We start from the raw sequence: 17,497 nt of genomic DNA on the forward strand, positions 1-17,497 counted from the left end.
GCGGCTGCCCTAATGTCAGACTAACAAAACAAATTTTGTTCAGGCATTTTCTTATCTTCACATTTCATATCTAATTTTGTTTTTTTGTATTAATAACATCTGTCTTACTGGTCCCTTAGAAAACTTGACAGGTAATATTAGTTTTACATGCATATTGTATTAAAAATGTCAAGTACAAACCTGAATAGAAAGGTGCTTTTCATACTGTTTATAATATGGGAAAAAAGTGATACATCTATGTTGGAAATGTGACAGATTACCTGGGTTGTGAGTGTCTCTTGCTCAGAATTGTTTATCTCAAGTTTCTGGTGTGTTTATTGTTTTGAGCTATCAAGCATTAATTGAGATAATAGCCAAGGTCAGAACATTGTCTCTTAGTTTATACTGAAAGTTGTACTAAATCTGAGCTTCAAAGTAAATGTTTTGGAACTGCAAAACTTTTGCATCACTAAATGACTTTAATCAAAATGCTTAGGACCTTGCTAAGAAGCCTTTCTACCCTCAAGTTTCTCCATCATCTACCCAGATACGATGCACTGTGTAGGTAGGGTATCCTTGTTTGACTTCACAGTCTCAGTGAGGCATGACATCTGTTGTTTCTCCACTTCAGTTCAGCGAAAGCAGGCTCTGAAATCACTACTGCCATCCCGCTATATATGATCGTATTTTTAGATCAGAAATGCCTCTTTCTCTTATTTTTTTTTTTTGTATCTCAGGTCTGAAATATTTTTGGAATTGTTTTGGAGAGTAGCCGAGGGATAATTTAGAATAAATGGAATAGAAATATTGATTGAGAAGTCTGCTTCTGCTGTTAATAACTCAAGAAATGGATAGTTTTTCCATTAAGAATGTGTTATTTTGTCAAAGCCTTTAATGATGATTGAAGAGAATACTGGGAATAATTGTTCTAAGTGGCTAATTCTGGAGATCCCTATTCTGCAGCAGCAAACTGATTTATTGGTTGACATGATCTTGTTAGAACTTGCCCTTCTGTTTCTGCTTCATCCTTTCACTTAATGATTTTCTACATGCTCAGCACTTTCAGAGGTAAAAACACTAGAACTTTAGTATTAAGAAACTGAAGTGGCCAAAGAACCAAAGAAGAATAAATAGGGCACAAGAAAGGACACCCCAACATAACATTCCCTACTAGCAATCTCTCAGGGATAGCAATCCCATTGTCCTTGGGAGGTGGCATAGTGATATACTGGGGGTAGGGGGGTGGGCTGGCATGGAGGCGATATGCTTATCTTAGTTTTTGCTCCTTGTTGGCTCATTAGCTCCATTCCCTGTAAGCATAGAACAGTATGGGTATTTTAGAGAAACAAATTGACCGGAAGTACTTATTCTTGAGGTTTGGCACTGTAAGAAAGTGGAAATTCACATGCCCAAACTAACCGTACTTTTTCTTCTTAATTACTGCTGCCTTTTGTGCATTGTGAATAGGATATCAGCCATGAGGTAAGTGATGATCAGAATAACAGTTTAGGAACCAGACACAACAAAATTAATTTCTTGGGTTTATTCATAGACCTTGAGATTACACTGATAATACCCACTTGGAAACTGTCTGGTCAGATCTGGATTGTCAAAGAAGAAACTGCATATAATTAATGTATAAATAATAAAGATTGCTCAAACTGCATCTGTTGACTTGTACGTTTAAACTTAGCTTCTTGTTGTAGTCAACCTTTAGTTCATAAATTAAACAATGTTTTTTCAGTTTTTTTCAAGTAATCCCCATCCCCTTTCCCCCCTTCTTTTAGGTGTCAGATGGACCAGTTACAATTTGCACCTATCCCTTCGTATTTGATGCCCAGGCAAAGACAACACTCTTGCAAACAGATGCAGTCCTGCAGATGCAGGTAAATTAATAGACTTTACTATTTTTAAAATAATGTGCAAAGCAAGTATGATTATTCCTTGATTAATTTGACTAAAAAGTGTGTGCTTTGCCTTTTCAGAATAAGTAACTTTTCCTGCATCTTCATTATTTGAAAGATGCTTTATAATCTCATTTCTTATTAAAAGGGAAACTCTGGGCACTGCTTTTGGCTTGAGTAGCTTGCTGTGGCTATCACCTTTCAGAATGGGAAGAGATATTAGTTTTTTTTTTAGTTTTTTTTTCATAACAAACAAACAAACACACACAAACAAACAAACAATACATTTTTTCTGAACAGAATATTGGCCAAGTCAAAATTTGTACAGCTTTTAGTTTTCTCCAACACAATTTATATATTTCACTTTTTGTCATAATATTCTTTCTCTCTATTTTTTTATTTTATTTTCCTTATATTTCTTCTGATATATAACCAATATTACTATTCGCCCTAATCTCTAATCTTGGACAATTTTTCTCCCCCCCCCCCCCCATTACTTTTTCCCAAATTGCAAACCTTTAATTTAAGGTCAGTCATTTTTCTAAAACCTAACCCTAACTCTAAATCATCTTATTAAAATATTTTCCCATTGCTCTCTTTTCACAACATTATATAGTTTCAAATATTTTCCCTAGATTCCATTATTCCAATTATAGATATTAGTATTCATACAATTTTACATATATAACCCATTTCCTTCCCTCTTTTCCATTTCTTTCCTTTATCAGCTTATCCAAATACTACAATCAAATATATTACTTCGATTTACTTAAGTATATAGCATTAAAGTCATTCATTTTTATTTCTTAATTCCAATTGTTTTTTAAAATAAACCCAATTTTCCATTGCTTTTTCAAATATATATACTATCTACACCTCTTCATAATAAACCATAATCATAATCAGTAACAGGGTGGATAAAAATCAATGATTTTTTTAAAAAAGTCAAAAAAATCAGATTTTTTTGATTTAAATTGGATTTTTTTTATTTAAATCAGATTTTTTTATTTAAATCAGATTTTTTTGATTTTTATTGAATTTATTTTAAAAAAAACTTTTGGGGTAAAAATCTATCGTAAGAGTTTTCTATTTAAGATACATAAATAATTTAGTTTATTCAGCATGAAATGGAGCTTAGTTATGTAACACAAGGCTGTATATTCTGCAACACTGGGACTATCGGTGAGTCAACAGCGGGTCAAAGGAGTAGCAGAGATGACAGTTGCTCTTTAAAAATTATGATTTAAATCGAGTCTTTTTACTAGTGATTTAAATCATGATTAAATCATGATTTAAATCGACTCGATTTAAATCAAATCCACCCTGATCAGTAATATTTCCCCCTCTTAACAGTTAATTTCAATTATTGCTCACAGTGTCTTAATCTCTTCATGTTATTTATTTATTTATTTATTTTATTATTGTGATTTATATGCCGCCATTCTCCCGAAGGACTCAGGGCGGCTTACATACAACAATCATCAATACAAATCACAGTGTAGAAATGTTAAACAGTAAACTAAGTCAATTTTCATCTTTCCCTTTCCCTTCACCTCTTATTTAATAATCCATTAATCCCTTTTCACAATACAATATAATTTCAAATGCTTTAGCTGATTTCCATTATTACAATTAAAGACCTTCCAAGTATTACACACATATATTAAACTTACTACAATTCATTTATAATTATAGATCTTACTTCAATTCATTTATAGTTCTAAATATAAAACATATTTTCCCTTTTCCTTTCCATTAACTACTCCTTTCTCTCTTTCTCCCATTCTTTTATTTTCTTCTTTTTCCCTTTTTTTCTTCCTAGTTTTAGATTCCCTTAATCTCCTAATTTGCCCTGTATTTCCATCTGCTCTCCTCCTTTTTCCCCTTTTCCCCTTTCTTATTTTCCCACTGTAATCATTTAAATTTTTTGTGTTTTGTCTCTTCCCCTCTTCTTTCTCTCCTTGTCTCTTTCCACCTTCTCTATTTTTGTCATTATTAATCCCAATGTAATCTTTAAAGTTCACATTTGTTCCTAATCTTTTCCTCTTTCCTTTTCTAGAATGGGAAGAGATATTAGTGTAGTCAGAATCAAAGCTAAATATTATTTAATTCAGTTGATGTAAGTACATGCATACCAATCACATTGTTTCCTTTTTGGGGTAAGGAACATTATACCAAAAAGGTAAGAAATTATAAGACAAAGAAATTAAGGCAAGAGATGGGGGGTAGGGGGAAGAAATATTGATAACTTTAGTTTATACTGGCACTATATCTGACCATGTCTTTCCATCCTTGCAACATCTTTATTTCTACAAAATCTAAATTGCTTTTACACTGCCTGTTTGTATAAACTTTTCACCACTCTTTCTGAGGATCTCATTAACTGCAGTCATGCTTTTTGGGCCTTCTTAGCATATTCATTCCTATTTCATGCATTTCTTTACAGTTCATGCCTTATGGATTCCCTCTATCTGACCAAACCATCTCAAGTCCACATTAATTCATCATTCATTCATTCTTGATCCCATCTCTTTTTGTTCCTTAAAAAATTAATTTCTGCTGCATTCCACTTACTTTTATGTTTCCCTCAATATTCTGTTTTTTATAACAAAGCTATTTTATGTTTGACAGTTATTCTCTTCCTTACAGCAGATTAGATACTATCCACTATTGTCTGAAATGGTATATGCTTGAGCAGAGGGCTAGACTAGAAGATACAAAGGTCGCTTCCAGCTCCATTCTGATTCTGATTCACTACATTTTATCAGCATTCATATGTTCTAGTTTCCAATTTATATGTAACTTTCAGTTGTTCAGTTCATTTTCCTATCCAACACAACTATCTCTTTGATACATTAATTTTCAATTTAAATCACTAATTGCTATGCACAATCTCATATTATTTAAATCATTAAGATTCTTAGCTACCCACATGGATCATCCGCATTAAAAGTATAGCTTGTTCAGATTCCCAGCAACACTTAATAGCTAATATTACTGTAAGCATGTAGAGTATGTTGAAGTAATCCATTCAGGAGGGGACTAAGGTATGGGTGACTGAAAGCAGTGTGTCCCAGTCCATAAAGAGGCACAGCTGGTGCCCAAAGTTGTGCAAAAGCCCTCCTGGCTATGACTACCATCTGCTGTTTGAGTCCAGGAGGACCACAAGTTGCACATTAATTCCATTCATTGGATGGAAAATTCTTAGACCCAGGGGTCCTAAAATTCACAGCCACTCAGTTTTGCCAGCATTGAACTGATAGTTGTTCTTTCGCATTGAGCCCTCCATGGCATCCAGACACTGAGACAGAATCTCCAAAACATCACTTGGTCTGTCTGGAGTGGAAATGTAAAGCTAGGTATCAACGCTTCTTGTTGATGTTAAATAGAATGGGGAGAGTGTTGAGACCTAAGAGACACTGTAGAGAAGGGACTGTGGGCTTGATCTCTCCCCTCCCCCACCCCCATCAGCATCAACTGGAACCAACTCTGGCTAATTTCCCCCCCCAAAGTCATCTGATCTTGCGCTTCCATTATCACCATTTACCGTCCACTCACATATAAATTCCTAGATTTTTATGCATCCAGAGCAGCTTAAATGACACCAGTTTATACTTTGTTATACATTTTAAACATGTCAATCACAATTACATCCATTCAGTTACATTCTATATGGATTTATCAGATGAATTTCACAAGAACAGTCCATATTCATGGCAAACTTTTATAGTCTTCTTTCTTTTAGTTTTACTTTGCTTGTTTATCTTAGTTTCACAAATACGTAGGTATTTTATTTATTTCTTCATTTTAATTTAATTTCATTCCGTCTTTCATTCATTAGTTTATGCCCTTTACCATTTTACATGCCAATCATAATATCCCATATCTTGTAAATTGCCAATAGATAGGCCCATAACACTGAGCTCCATTGCCCATCATGGCTTGAATCACTTGAGTTTCCATGTACTTTTTTTTTAGTAAGATATAAAAGGTGTATGTACACCAGGGTATCAGGATAACTCCAAACATTCTCTGGGGTTTTTTTTTTTTGAATTTAGTTTTTTTATTTTTAAACATACATCAATATCATCAATATCATTGCATGGACAGTGTGGCATCTGAGTATCATTCATTTTGGTACAAAACCCATATTAATACAAATAAGAATTACTATATTAATCAAACAAACATAGTCTAGTGTAATGATATATATATTAATAGCGCATATTCTTTCATTTTTCAATTAATCAGTATTTACTACATCCTTGTTCTTGAGCATATCTAATATCATCCATTTTCAAAATCTAATCTTAAACTCTAACATTCACTTTAAATAATAGTATCCCCCATAATTCTATTTTTTTAATCTATTCTAATTCTCAGTACAGCCAATCTTAATATTTTTTTTATTTTTTAAGAAAAAAAAATCTTTTTTATCCATCATCTCTCACTCTTTTGGAATTTTCCTTCTTCTCTTTTTAACTTGCCTCCCATATTCCTTCCATGGGTCCTCGTCTACAACTTTCATTTTCAATCCAACCATTATTTCCATCTCCGCTATTTTTTGCTGCCAGTCCACAGATCTAACAAATCTTCTGTCTTTTTTCCAGAAATGTTTTCAATTTATTGACTTCCTTTTTTCTATCTTCCATTTTCTACCTAACCCTAACTCCTAACATTCTCAAGCTGTTCTGTGCAATCAGGGTCTTAAATGACAAGAGTATTTTGTAAATCAGGGTTGTTTGTTTCATGCCACCAGCTTGGAGAAACATAACAGTGTACTGAAACACATTCAATATAATGCAGTTTAAATTCATAAAACATAAGTTAATGAAATGTAGTCAGTATGGTTTTTCTCACAGTGTTCCTTTAGTCACACTGAACATTGCAGTTTAATGGGGAAAAAAATTGGATGTCACATTGATGGAGACTTGAGTCTTGGGCTTTTGGCTGAGTTCTCTGACATCCTGTGTTCCTGCAGTTGCCAAACAACCCCTGAAACATCATCATCATTATTGTTGAGCATTTATGAGGTCAGAGCAAGCTTTAGGCAGCAAGAAATTTCTTGGTTAGGAACAATATGCTTGTTCATCTGAGGGGGGGAAGAAGATGGAGAAAAACTTTGCTCTAAGGAGCAAATGCTGGAAATCACCATTAATATAATTTTACTAACTTAGTATGAATTTTCTGTAAACTCTGTCTTCGTCCCATGTTCACTACTAAAATTGCTGCTCCTAAGGCTTTTACTTGATTTTTCCCAGATGGCTGTTGACCAGGCTCACAGACAGAATTTCTCATCTATTTTTCTCCCAGTATTTGAATCTGTCAATCCATGTCTGATCTTAATTGTGCGCAGAGAAAATATTGTGGGGGATGCCATGGAAGTTCTAAGGAAAACAAAAAATCTAGATTACAAGAAACCTCTCAAGGTAGGTCATGTTGGCATATTTTAAATTCTTGATACACACCTCAACAATTGTGATTCTCACTCCTTTGCTCTTTCCCTTTGCTGGCCCATAAAGGATTCTTCTAGTAGTCCCAGCCATTCAAAAATACTATCACTATTATTTATTTTTTTAAAAAAACTGGCGCTTCATTAATGTATTTGAATATCAAAATTAGGAGCAATTTGAGATCCATGATGAATTTGCTTTTTTTTAATATATATATATATATATATATATATTCTGTTATCCATGCAACAAATCTGTACTTCAGTGTAACAATTATAACTTAGTAGGCTAACTTCATTGCCAATGTTAGGTTATTTTTGTAGGTGAAGAAGCTGTTGATGCAGGTGGAGTCCGCAAAGAATTTTTCTTGCTTATTATGAGAGAACTGCTAGATCCCAAGTATGGAATGTTTAGATATAACGAAGATTCGAGACTGATCTGGTTCTCAGATAAGGTATGTAATCTGTATCACGAGGGTATTTTTGCTAGTGTGATGGCAGTGAACAGATTTTGATTTGCCTTGCAAACTGACCCTAAGTGTGGTTAAAGAAAGATTTTATTCTAATTATACCAGTTCACATCAACTGTTCTCTTGTGGTTCATGATGGAATTTGTGTTTCAGCTTGGATGGGTTACTTTCTAGGTGGGCAGCTATATCTGGTTATGCGCTTTCTGGCTGAGGTCTGGTATTTGTCACTTGATGGGGAGAAGAACATTTGCAGTGGGGGAGGGCAGGATCTATGCTGTGAACTTAGATATGGGACTTCTAAGCTGTGATTTATTTTATTCTAGGAAAACATATGTGATGTTTTTCCATTTGCAACATTAAAATTAACATAGAGTTAATAGCATTATATGAAAATCAATAGGATAAGCAAAAACAATTGTGGAACAAATAGACCTTTCAAAAAAAGCATCTAGAAAGATAATTTTGCAATGTAAAGGCAATGTGGAAAAGGGCCTTTCCCCAATCATGATCTGTCCTGCTTCCGAAAATGTTTAGAGTTGAAGAAGTGTCTGAGAGTATTATGTTGTCACTTAAGCCAGGTTGAGTGTGAAAGGGCATATAAACTTTTGTCTTAAGCAGCTTTAAAGATTGAAATATCTCAATTTGTGCTCAGAAGTGCACAAAGGAAGTTATGGTAGACTAGTGCATATGCAGCATTTCTTTTGCCCAGTTTTCTTTTGCAAATCAATAGTTCTTTGGGACACATACACATTGAACTGAAAGAACAGCTGCCTCATAGTCACCTAGTGAGTTTTTGTGGCTGACTATGGACTTGAGTCTTCCCAGTACTAACCCACTACACCAATGGATTGTATATGGCCTTTGAAAGCCATTTACATAGTCTACACAAGTCTTGCCTAGTCTCCACTTCTCCTACTCCCAGGTAGGCTGCAAGGGACCATCATGTAGAAAAAAAGAACTGAAATTCACTGTGTCCCTAAATTAAGAACTGTGTAGTATATAGCGCTCTCTCTCCCTCCCCCCCTCCCTCGTCCCTCTCTCTCAGAGAGAGAGTGTGTTAATAAGCATATGTGCACAGGCCCTTGTATATGTGCATGATGTATGTACAGGCATGACTCTTAAAACCTGAGCAGCAATTTCAGAGCCCAAGTGTTTCCTCAGCTCTGGATTGCAGTAACACTGGCAGGATGTTACTGGAGCCAGGAATGATGGCGAAGTATTTCAGCATAGAAGTTGCAACAGTTACCAGTGTAACTGATGAATTGTACACAGAGTTGTGTTGACTCTTAAGAATGCCAGATACAATGGGAGCCTTTAATTGCTAATTTGATTCTTCAGGGAGAAGGGAATCCCACTTACTCTTTGAAGTTAGCCTCTGATCTGGGGTATCAAAGCGCACTCTCCATCTTCTTCCTTCGACCAACCTCATGTTGTGCCAGGCAACATTTGACTCCTACCCATGTAATGGCCAGTATCCGTTTAATTGATATAACATGGGAGGATTGTTAAAGTAGACAATTGTTCTTTTTTCAGAGGGAAAGTAGCTGGTTAGAAGAATCTTTTAATAGTGTAGATTCCAATCTGAGACAGATGAGTTAATTTTCAGTGTTTTGGCTTTCTAAAAGATTAAAATTTTACTTGAGGTTTGACATTTATTGAACGCGCACATTACTTGTAAAACTTAGATATTGTGCAGTTCTTCATGGAACAATGTAGCTTAACATTATTTGCTTTGCTTTCTGTTTGTGTTCACAGACCTTTGAAGACAGTGACTTGTTTCATCTGATTGGTGTTGTTTGCGGACTGGCAATATATAATTTTACTATTGTAGAACTTCACTTTCCACTGGCTTTATATAAGAAGCTTCTGAACAAGAAACCTTCCCTGGAAGACCTCAAAGAGTTAATGCCTGACGTTGGCAGGTGAACACAATTGTGGTTGATATTATAATATAGAAATTAAATTATCTGTGCTTTGGCTTCTTTCATTAATGAAAAGAATTAAGTTCTTTATTGTCAATCAGAAGATGACATAAATGTTGCTTAATTTGCACTGCTTAGAGTGTTAATACACACATTTGTGATTTAATCAATTTTGATTTAATGTTCTTGATTAAAAATACAAATCTAATGATGATGAAAAGCATTTGGTGGCTGTTCTAAGAAATCAGTGCTATCAAATTTTGGTTTGAGACCATTTTTTCCCATAGGACTAGCCTGTTTTCTGGCTTCATATATTTTCTGAAATTTGGGTAGAAAAAAAGGAGGGCACTTGTAAAAGAAAGAGCAAACACTTTCTCCTCTGTTGTCAAGAACAGACTTTGTAAAACAGAATAAGGTGCTGAATGAACATACAAAATCTGCCTGGCATTTTCATTGCTTTTCTCTGGTTTGGAATTACAGTACAACTCAATTAAAATTAAAACATTTTAAAAATGAGAAATTTTATTTGTGCATATTTAAAAACACATCCTTTAAAACTTTGGGATGAAGGTTATCAAAATAAAAATAGGCAATGTAACAGGGTTTGCCTTAAGATGGTGCCATCAAGATGAATTTTTGTGTAGTTGAGAATTGTGCCATATGTTGGAATGTTAGAAAAAATGCCGGCACGTGCTATAAATTGGTGCCTGGGATTAGAATAGGTACTACTAGTACTGTTGTAGTACTGTGAATGAAATATTTACATATGGAGTGATTTCAATCTAATTGTCAAAACAGCATGCGCTTGTGGGGAACTATCTAAGTTTGCAAAAGGAGAAAATATTTAGGGAGAGGGGGAAACATGAAGGATTGGGAGGAGACCAGAAAAGGTAGCATTAGAGCTAAAAATCCTCAAGGAAGAACAAATGCTGGATAACTGAACTGAGGGTGCTTCCATTCTGCATTGCAATGTTTTATGGATGTACCTCCTTGTTCACAGTTTTGGTAGAAAGATCGCAAAACCTTTCAAGTTTGCAGAGTCTAACTAAATTCTGCTGTTGCTGAAATTAAAGATTAGAATATTTGATTTTCCAGGAGTATGCAACAATTGCTAGATTATCCCGAAGATGATGTGGAAGATACTTTCTGCCTCAACTTTACAGTAAGCATTATCTGTTAGCACATATGTCAATTCATTTCAAAGTGGAATGAATATTAATCTACAAATAGATACTTTATTGATCAAGTGTGATTAAACACAAGGAATTTGTCTCTGGTCCATAAGTTCTCAGTGTACATGCCAAAACAAAGGAATAATATTCATAATAACATAAAGGTAAAGGTTCCCCTCGCGCATATGTGCTAGTCGTTCCCGACTCTAGGGAGCAGTGCTCATCTCCATTTTAAAGCCAAAGAATCAGCGCTGTTCGAAGACGTCTCCGTGGTCATGTGGCCAGCATGATTAAACGCCAAAGGCGCACGGAACACTGTTATCTTCCCACCAAAGGTGGTCCCTATTTTTCTACTTGCATTTTTTTAAACGTGCTTTTGAACTGCTAGGCAAAAGCTGGGACAAGTAATGGGAGCTCACCCCGTTATGCGGCACTAGGGATTCAAACTGCTGAACTGCCAACCTTTCGATCGAGAAGCTCAGCGTCTTAGCCACTGCGCCACTGCGTCCCTTTTACACACACACACACACACACACGAGATGCGGTGTATTAATTATAAATATAATTAATGTATATATAGTGTATTAATTATATAACAATATATAATTAAAACATAATTACAAAGGATAATCATAATAATGCTACCAATAGAGAAGGTAGTGGAATGGATGAGAAGGATAAAAGTAATATAGCCATACTACATGAGTATGTATGTTTCTGTCTTGAGTGAAAATTTGATATGATGCTCCTTACAAAACAATGTTGAAATCTTCTGCAAACAATAAGATACTTGTTCTCTCCTGGACAGATTACAGTTGAAAACTTTGGTGCCACAGAAGTTAAAGAGCTAATTCCAAATGGTGCTGATATCCCTGTTGTCAAACAGAATAGGTAGGTTTTAATAGTATACTTCGTTTAGCATTTCATGTTTCTACTTTTAATTCAAAATCAATCAATTCAGATCAAGGCATCAACACACTAATGATGATCAGATAGTCCTCTCTGATTTCATAAATTGTGGCTTATGAAGCTGGGAATGAGCACAGGCCCAAGTTTTCCTTCTGTTCTTAATTTTGGTGCTCCATCCTGTGATGTGCATGAAACCATTAAAGAAGCTAGTGCTATGTTTAGTTAACCTAATCTAAATCGGACATAGCAGGATGTTTGGGTTTAATGTATGCTATAAATGAAACTCCAGAGTCAGGAGGAGAAACAGCATTTCCATAACAGTATCTGTCCATGATTTAGCTGAATTAAGCCTTTGCCTGACTGAATATTTTGTTGAAGGAAGAAGACGTGTTCATAAGAAAAGAAAAACTGCCGTTGTTAAATGGATTGTGTACTGAGTCTTTCTAAAGGGCTTTTCTTTTAATCTGATTTTAGGCAAGAGTTTGTGGATGCCTATGTGGACTACATCTTCAATAAATCTGTGGCTTCTCTCTATGATGCATTCCATGAAGGCTTTCACAAAGTGTGTGGCGGTAAAGTTCTTCAGCTGTTTGAACCTAACGAACTGCAAGCAATGGTGATTGGGAACACAAACTATGATTGGAAAGAACTAGAGAAGGTGTGTGGCTCTGCCAGAAATTAGCTGCTGCTCAAGAATTAAGCCTTCTGTTTGCCAAGATTATTTTCCAATATTTCTTGTCCTCTCCTATGCTCTTTGGTAACAGAGAACGTTGTTATGAAAAGAAAAAAAAATCCGATACCTCTAAACTCACTATAGACATTGGACCTTTATTAAACTAAATAATAATATGTTTGGTAGTAAACATACAAATAATGGGTTAGAACAGGGGTGTCAAACTCAAGGCCCGGGGGCCGGATCCAGCCCGTGGGGTGCTTAGATCTGGCCCGTGGGGCCGCCCTGGAAACAGTGAAGGATCGGCCCGTGGTGCCTCTGCCATTAAAAATGGAGCTCACGAGGGCCACCTCCAGGCAGCCCTCCAGAGCTCCATTTTTGCTGGTAGAGGGTTGCAGGACACTGTCGCAGCCGAAAACGGAGCTTGGGAACCTGTTTTCACTGGCAGAGCGTTCAGGCCACCACAGGCCCCCCGACATGAGTGACATCGAGCTGGCCACACCCATCCTGGACATGTCCACCCCGGCCCCCCGAGGTCAAACACAACCCTGATGCGGCCCTCAATGAAATCGAGTTTGACACCCCTGGGTTAGAAAATGAAAATGTATGTATGCTGTAGTCCTTTGCACGCTTCCCCAGACATCCCATGATAAATATCACTTAACTTTATAGAAGATTATAGCTAAAGTTTTTAAATAGCTTATTTAAGCATGCATATTGCACAGTTCCTTACAGTGTCCTTGCCTGCAGTTCAATATCTGTTTGATGGACAACATTTAGTCTACCATTTGCAGGGGAGAAGGAAGAAAGAATCCCAGAGATAATGTTCCTCAATAATGTGATTTTGATTTTTTTTTCCTCCTTAGAATACTCAATACAAAGGAGAATATTGGGCAGAACATCCAACAATTAAATTGTTCTGGGAAGTTTTTCATGAGTTATCACTGGAAAAGAAGAAACAGTTTTTGTGTAAGTATCTTCATAAAATGAATACATCTTGACACTTGTTAGCTGGGGTCCTATTTTGCATATAATGTTAAATCTATCCTCCTCCTTTCCAATGTAAGCAAAAGCCACCCAGAGTTATTCAGTTCTACTTTTAAACTGTCCAGAAGGCAGGTGTCTTGCTTACTTTGCTTTTTAACAGTTTTTAATTAATGATTGATTTTTTTTTTCTTAATTGTGTATGCCAGGGGTGTCAAACGGCCTGAGCGTGGCCAGCGCGTGACGCATCCGGGCTGCGGGCCGCGAGTTTGACAGCCCTGGTGTAGGCTGTCCAAAATCACATGCAAGTAAGATGGGCAGCTGTATAAATTGAATGAATGGAGTTTATTTTTATTTTTTTTGAATGAAAACCATTTCTGCTGTTGGAATAGGAAAATCTCTTTTCCCCTCAGCGGTCCCTGATGCAAGATATGCAGAAGTAAAGAGTGGGTAATCTTACTGTAGAATTGGATGTCTGGTTATGTATTTTTGAGGTCTATTTTATGTTTTATTCAAAGAAGCCTGGATCAGTGATCAGAGTTTATTATCAAACTATAGTTCAAATAAGCCAGAATTCCAGGAATTTTGGAGATAACTTTGGATAGAAAGGGATTTTTCTTACCTCTTCACACTAGAGGAGAAGAGAACATACCAGCCTGAAGCTTACAGTAATATTGTGCTGGTAGAACCTATGGACCTGCCTTACAATGTTTCCTATAAAATGTAGAATGTATTATGGGAAGCATAAGTACCGTATTTTTCAGAGTATAACCTTAGTTTTTGGGGAGGAAAATAAGAAAAAAGCTGATTGGCGGGATCTGCCGGAATACCCCCAATCAGCTGTTCCCAGTGAATTTTAGCAACAGGTTCCTTGGTTGTGACTCTGTGCCTTGCTTTTTTTGCTTTTATTCCTGCTTCTAAAACTTCTGAAACTCAGTTTCATAAAAAAAAGGTTTTTTTCTGCCTCTGAAAGCCTCTGAAACAGCTTCAGAAAAAAAGCCTCTGAAGCTCTATCTGGGGACTTCTTTTCTGAAGCTTCGTTTCTGATGCTTTTTTCAGCCTCTGAAACTTCCATTTGAGAAGCTGGGCAGGGCTACGTTCGGAGTATAAGACACACCCAGATTTTCACCCTCTTTTTTGGGGGAAAAAGGTGCGTCTTATACTCTGAAAAATACGGTAAATATATTTTTAAAAAACTGAGAAGGGGAAAAATACAAGATGAATATTTCAAACAAATACATAGGCTATTTTAAGTTTTCTAGGAATCCTTAGTATTCTCTCTATTAAACATAACTTTGTTAAAACATTCCTTTTAATTGACAAACAATGCAACATTCTTTTTTATTCTTAGGAAAAGTCAAAATGTTTTTCCTCCTGAATGGAGGGATGTATTTCTTTAGCTTATTTTAGATCTAACACTGAGTTCTGGTGTGCAAGTGTTGGGGTAATGGATGGCAGCACCACGATAATAAAATCTTCCCTGTGGTTAACCCGATTCACTCCCTGAACACTAAATTCTTGAAGGTTTAAATAGCTTGTCTGCCCATTTCCTGATTAATATAGACTCCACAAAAGTAAATAATTCTGTGCTTCGCCAAAAGTACTTTAACACACTATGTTAACAAAAACACTCTATATTGTAATCCTGTATATCATATACTGGTACTCTGTGATAAACGTTTGATATCTGACTTAGATTATTCCATTTTCTTCCTTTTTAGTGTTTTTGACAGGGAGCGATCGTATTCCTATACTTGGAATGAAGAGCCTTAGTCTTATTATCCAACCAACTGGAGGTGGAGATGGATATCTTCCAGTATCTCATACATGTTTTAATCTCCTTGATCTTCCAAAATATACCAACAAGGAAATACTCAGATCGAAGTTGATCCACGCAATCGATCACTGTGAAGGCTTCAATTTAGTATAATGTAAAAACTCAGCACCATCCAATCATTTAATTGGGAACATTAAGCCAATGCTTAGATCTGCTTTGCAGTGTAAATGAGTGATACCCAAGTGGTGATGATTATAAGAAGCTTGTTCATAAACTATGTTCAGTGATCTGATTCTTTCACAGGAGCCAAAAATCCTTATATTAATGATTGTCTTGATGCGAACTGTGGAATTGCATTTTGCCATCTTAATAAATGCAATGTTGGAATAAACACAAGTTTCATAACTAAATTTTGGTATTTCACATATTGCAAAAATGTTGCTGTGTGTGTGAAAGATGTGCTTTTCTTTTCAAATCACTGAAAGTCAAATTAGATTTTCATTTTGTTAAAAGTTTTTTTTTTTAAAAAAAATATGCTCTAGCAGCAGTAGAGTATCTATTGTTTTATGGAATTGGGGCTGTTTTGTTAAAATAAAGTTACAATAGAGAAAGCAACATATTTATCCACATTTGGAGATGGGCTTGGTGAAAAGAGAGTGATTTAACATAATGAGGAAAATTTATATAGCAACCATTTCATCTTGCAACTAATTCATCTTCTTTTACAATGAAAGCAATCAAGAGGATGTCAAGGCTGTTTTCATTGGCAGTTCCTTCACATGTCCATGGAGTTGTCATTTGTTAATTAAAACTATGAAAGAAAAATCCCTTTCTTAAATTTTGAGATTTCATTCATGGTAATCCAAATAAAACTCAGATGTTTGGCATGAGTCCAGAATTATCAGCAATTTTTTTTTCTCTTGGGCAGAACTAAGATTTTATCTTTCTTACTCTCAACGATTGGAGTAGTTTTAAAATTTTGGTTAAATTATTTACTTTTTTTCAGTTTTTTAAGGACTTTGGTTATTGGAAGCGATACTTTGAACCAAGCAGATAAATTTGGGGGGGGGGGGGGAGGTGCCAAGTTCCTGAATGTTTCCATGTTATTAATAGTACGTGACTTTCAGCTGTGAAATAAATATTTATTTTTTTTAGATTTATAAACTGCAGTGAAACAATTCAAGCATAAAATAAAAATATTTGAATGAAAATGTTGGATAATGTATACATGTAAAAGTCTCATTTTTTAAAACATTATGGAGAAAATTTGCTTAAGTCATGTGTCTAAATTATTTTCAGATGGACATGTGTTTAAATTTCATTTGAATCTTGTCAGATATATTCAATTAAACATTCAGGTCTGCTGAAGTAATGTGTAAAGGTATACCTATTTTGAAATGCCTAACAGTTAATAACTGTTAATAACTAAATAACAGTAATTTCAGACAACTGGTTGCCCAATCTCTTCTTAAAAACTTCCAGAGCATCCACAACTTCTGGAGGCAACTCATTCCACTGATCGATTGTTCTGTCAGGAAATTTCTCCTTAGTTCTAGGTTGCTTCTCTCCTTGATTAGTTTCCACCCATTGCTTCTTATCCTGCCTTCAGGTGCTTTGGAGAATAGCTTGACTCCCTCTTCATGGTAGCCCCTTAGAAATTGGAACACTGCTATGATGTCTCCCTTAGTCCTTCTTTTCATAAAACTAGACATACCCAGTTCCTGCAACCAATAAATATGCATGCTTGTTTTATTCTTTGCCTTTCTGCTTTACAAAAGAACCCCAAACAAGATAGCCTGGTATGTGACAAAACCAGGTTTGACTATAGCTAAATTTCTTGTAGTGTTTTAAAATGTTGCTGTTACAGGACCCAAAGGATAAATGTGAATTGGTTTCATTACTAACAGTGTAGCATATGTAGACAAAAGGAGAAGGGCATTCTGTCATTTAATCAGAGAACTAAGAAATTGTGGAAAATTAAAGCATTTAACAATAACTCAACAGATAGTATAAAATTGTTTATCTTTGGAGAGGATCATAAAAGTTCTGACTTCAGAGCAGCGGTCCCCAATCTTTTGGGCACCATGGACCAGTTCGTGTGAAAAAAAAAATTCCAGAGATCTCTTGGGGGGGTGATGTGGTTTTATATGCTGCCTAGAGCCCATGCATCACAAATGAAGCTTCACTCACTTGAATGGCCCAGTTTCTAACAAGCCTGTACTGATCTGTAGCCTGGGGGTTTGGAGACCCCTACT

At 35.7% G+C, this 17,497-nt stretch overlaps 1 protein-coding gene across 13 annotated transcripts in view; it reads left to right on the forward strand.

Moving 5' to 3' along the window:
- Positions 1-15,633, forward strand: part of HERC4 (HECT and RLD domain containing E3 ubiquitin protein ligase 4) — a 44,131-nt gene extending 28,498 nt beyond the window's left edge. For 8 of the 13 annotated variants that reach the window (XM_034438677.3, XM_087871795.1, XM_087871799.1 and 5 more), the window contains 9 exons: positions 1,767-1,865; positions 7,145-7,312; positions 7,647-7,790; positions 9,561-9,727; positions 10,823-10,889; positions 11,708-11,790; positions 12,283-12,466; positions 13,348-13,450; positions 15,187-15,633. In XM_034438677.3, the coding sequence (XP_034294568.1) occupies positions 1,767-1,865; positions 7,145-7,312; positions 7,647-7,790; positions 9,561-9,727; positions 10,823-10,889; positions 11,708-11,790; positions 12,283-12,466; positions 13,348-13,450; positions 15,187-15,395 (1,224 nt within the window). In that variant the 3' untranslated portion in view covers positions 15,396-15,633. Of the gene's footprint in view, positions 1-1,446; positions 1,462-1,766; positions 1,866-7,144; positions 7,313-7,646; positions 7,791-9,560; positions 9,728-10,822; positions 10,890-11,707; positions 11,791-12,282; positions 12,467-13,347; positions 13,451-15,186 lie in introns of all 13 variants that reach the window. The other 5 variants (XM_034438672.3, XM_034438671.3, XM_034438676.3 and 2 more) reach the window with 1 other exon arrangement.
- Positions 15,634-17,497: the final 1,864 nt, after the last annotated feature.

The sequence above is a fragment of the Pantherophis guttatus genome, chromosome 6, assembly GCF_059756535.1.
Source record: "Pantherophis guttatus breed Tessera chromosome 6, ASM5975653v1, whole genome shotgun sequence".
In the NCBI taxonomy this organism is placed as follows: domain Eukaryota; kingdom Metazoa; phylum Chordata; class Lepidosauria; order Squamata; family Colubridae; genus Pantherophis; species Pantherophis guttatus.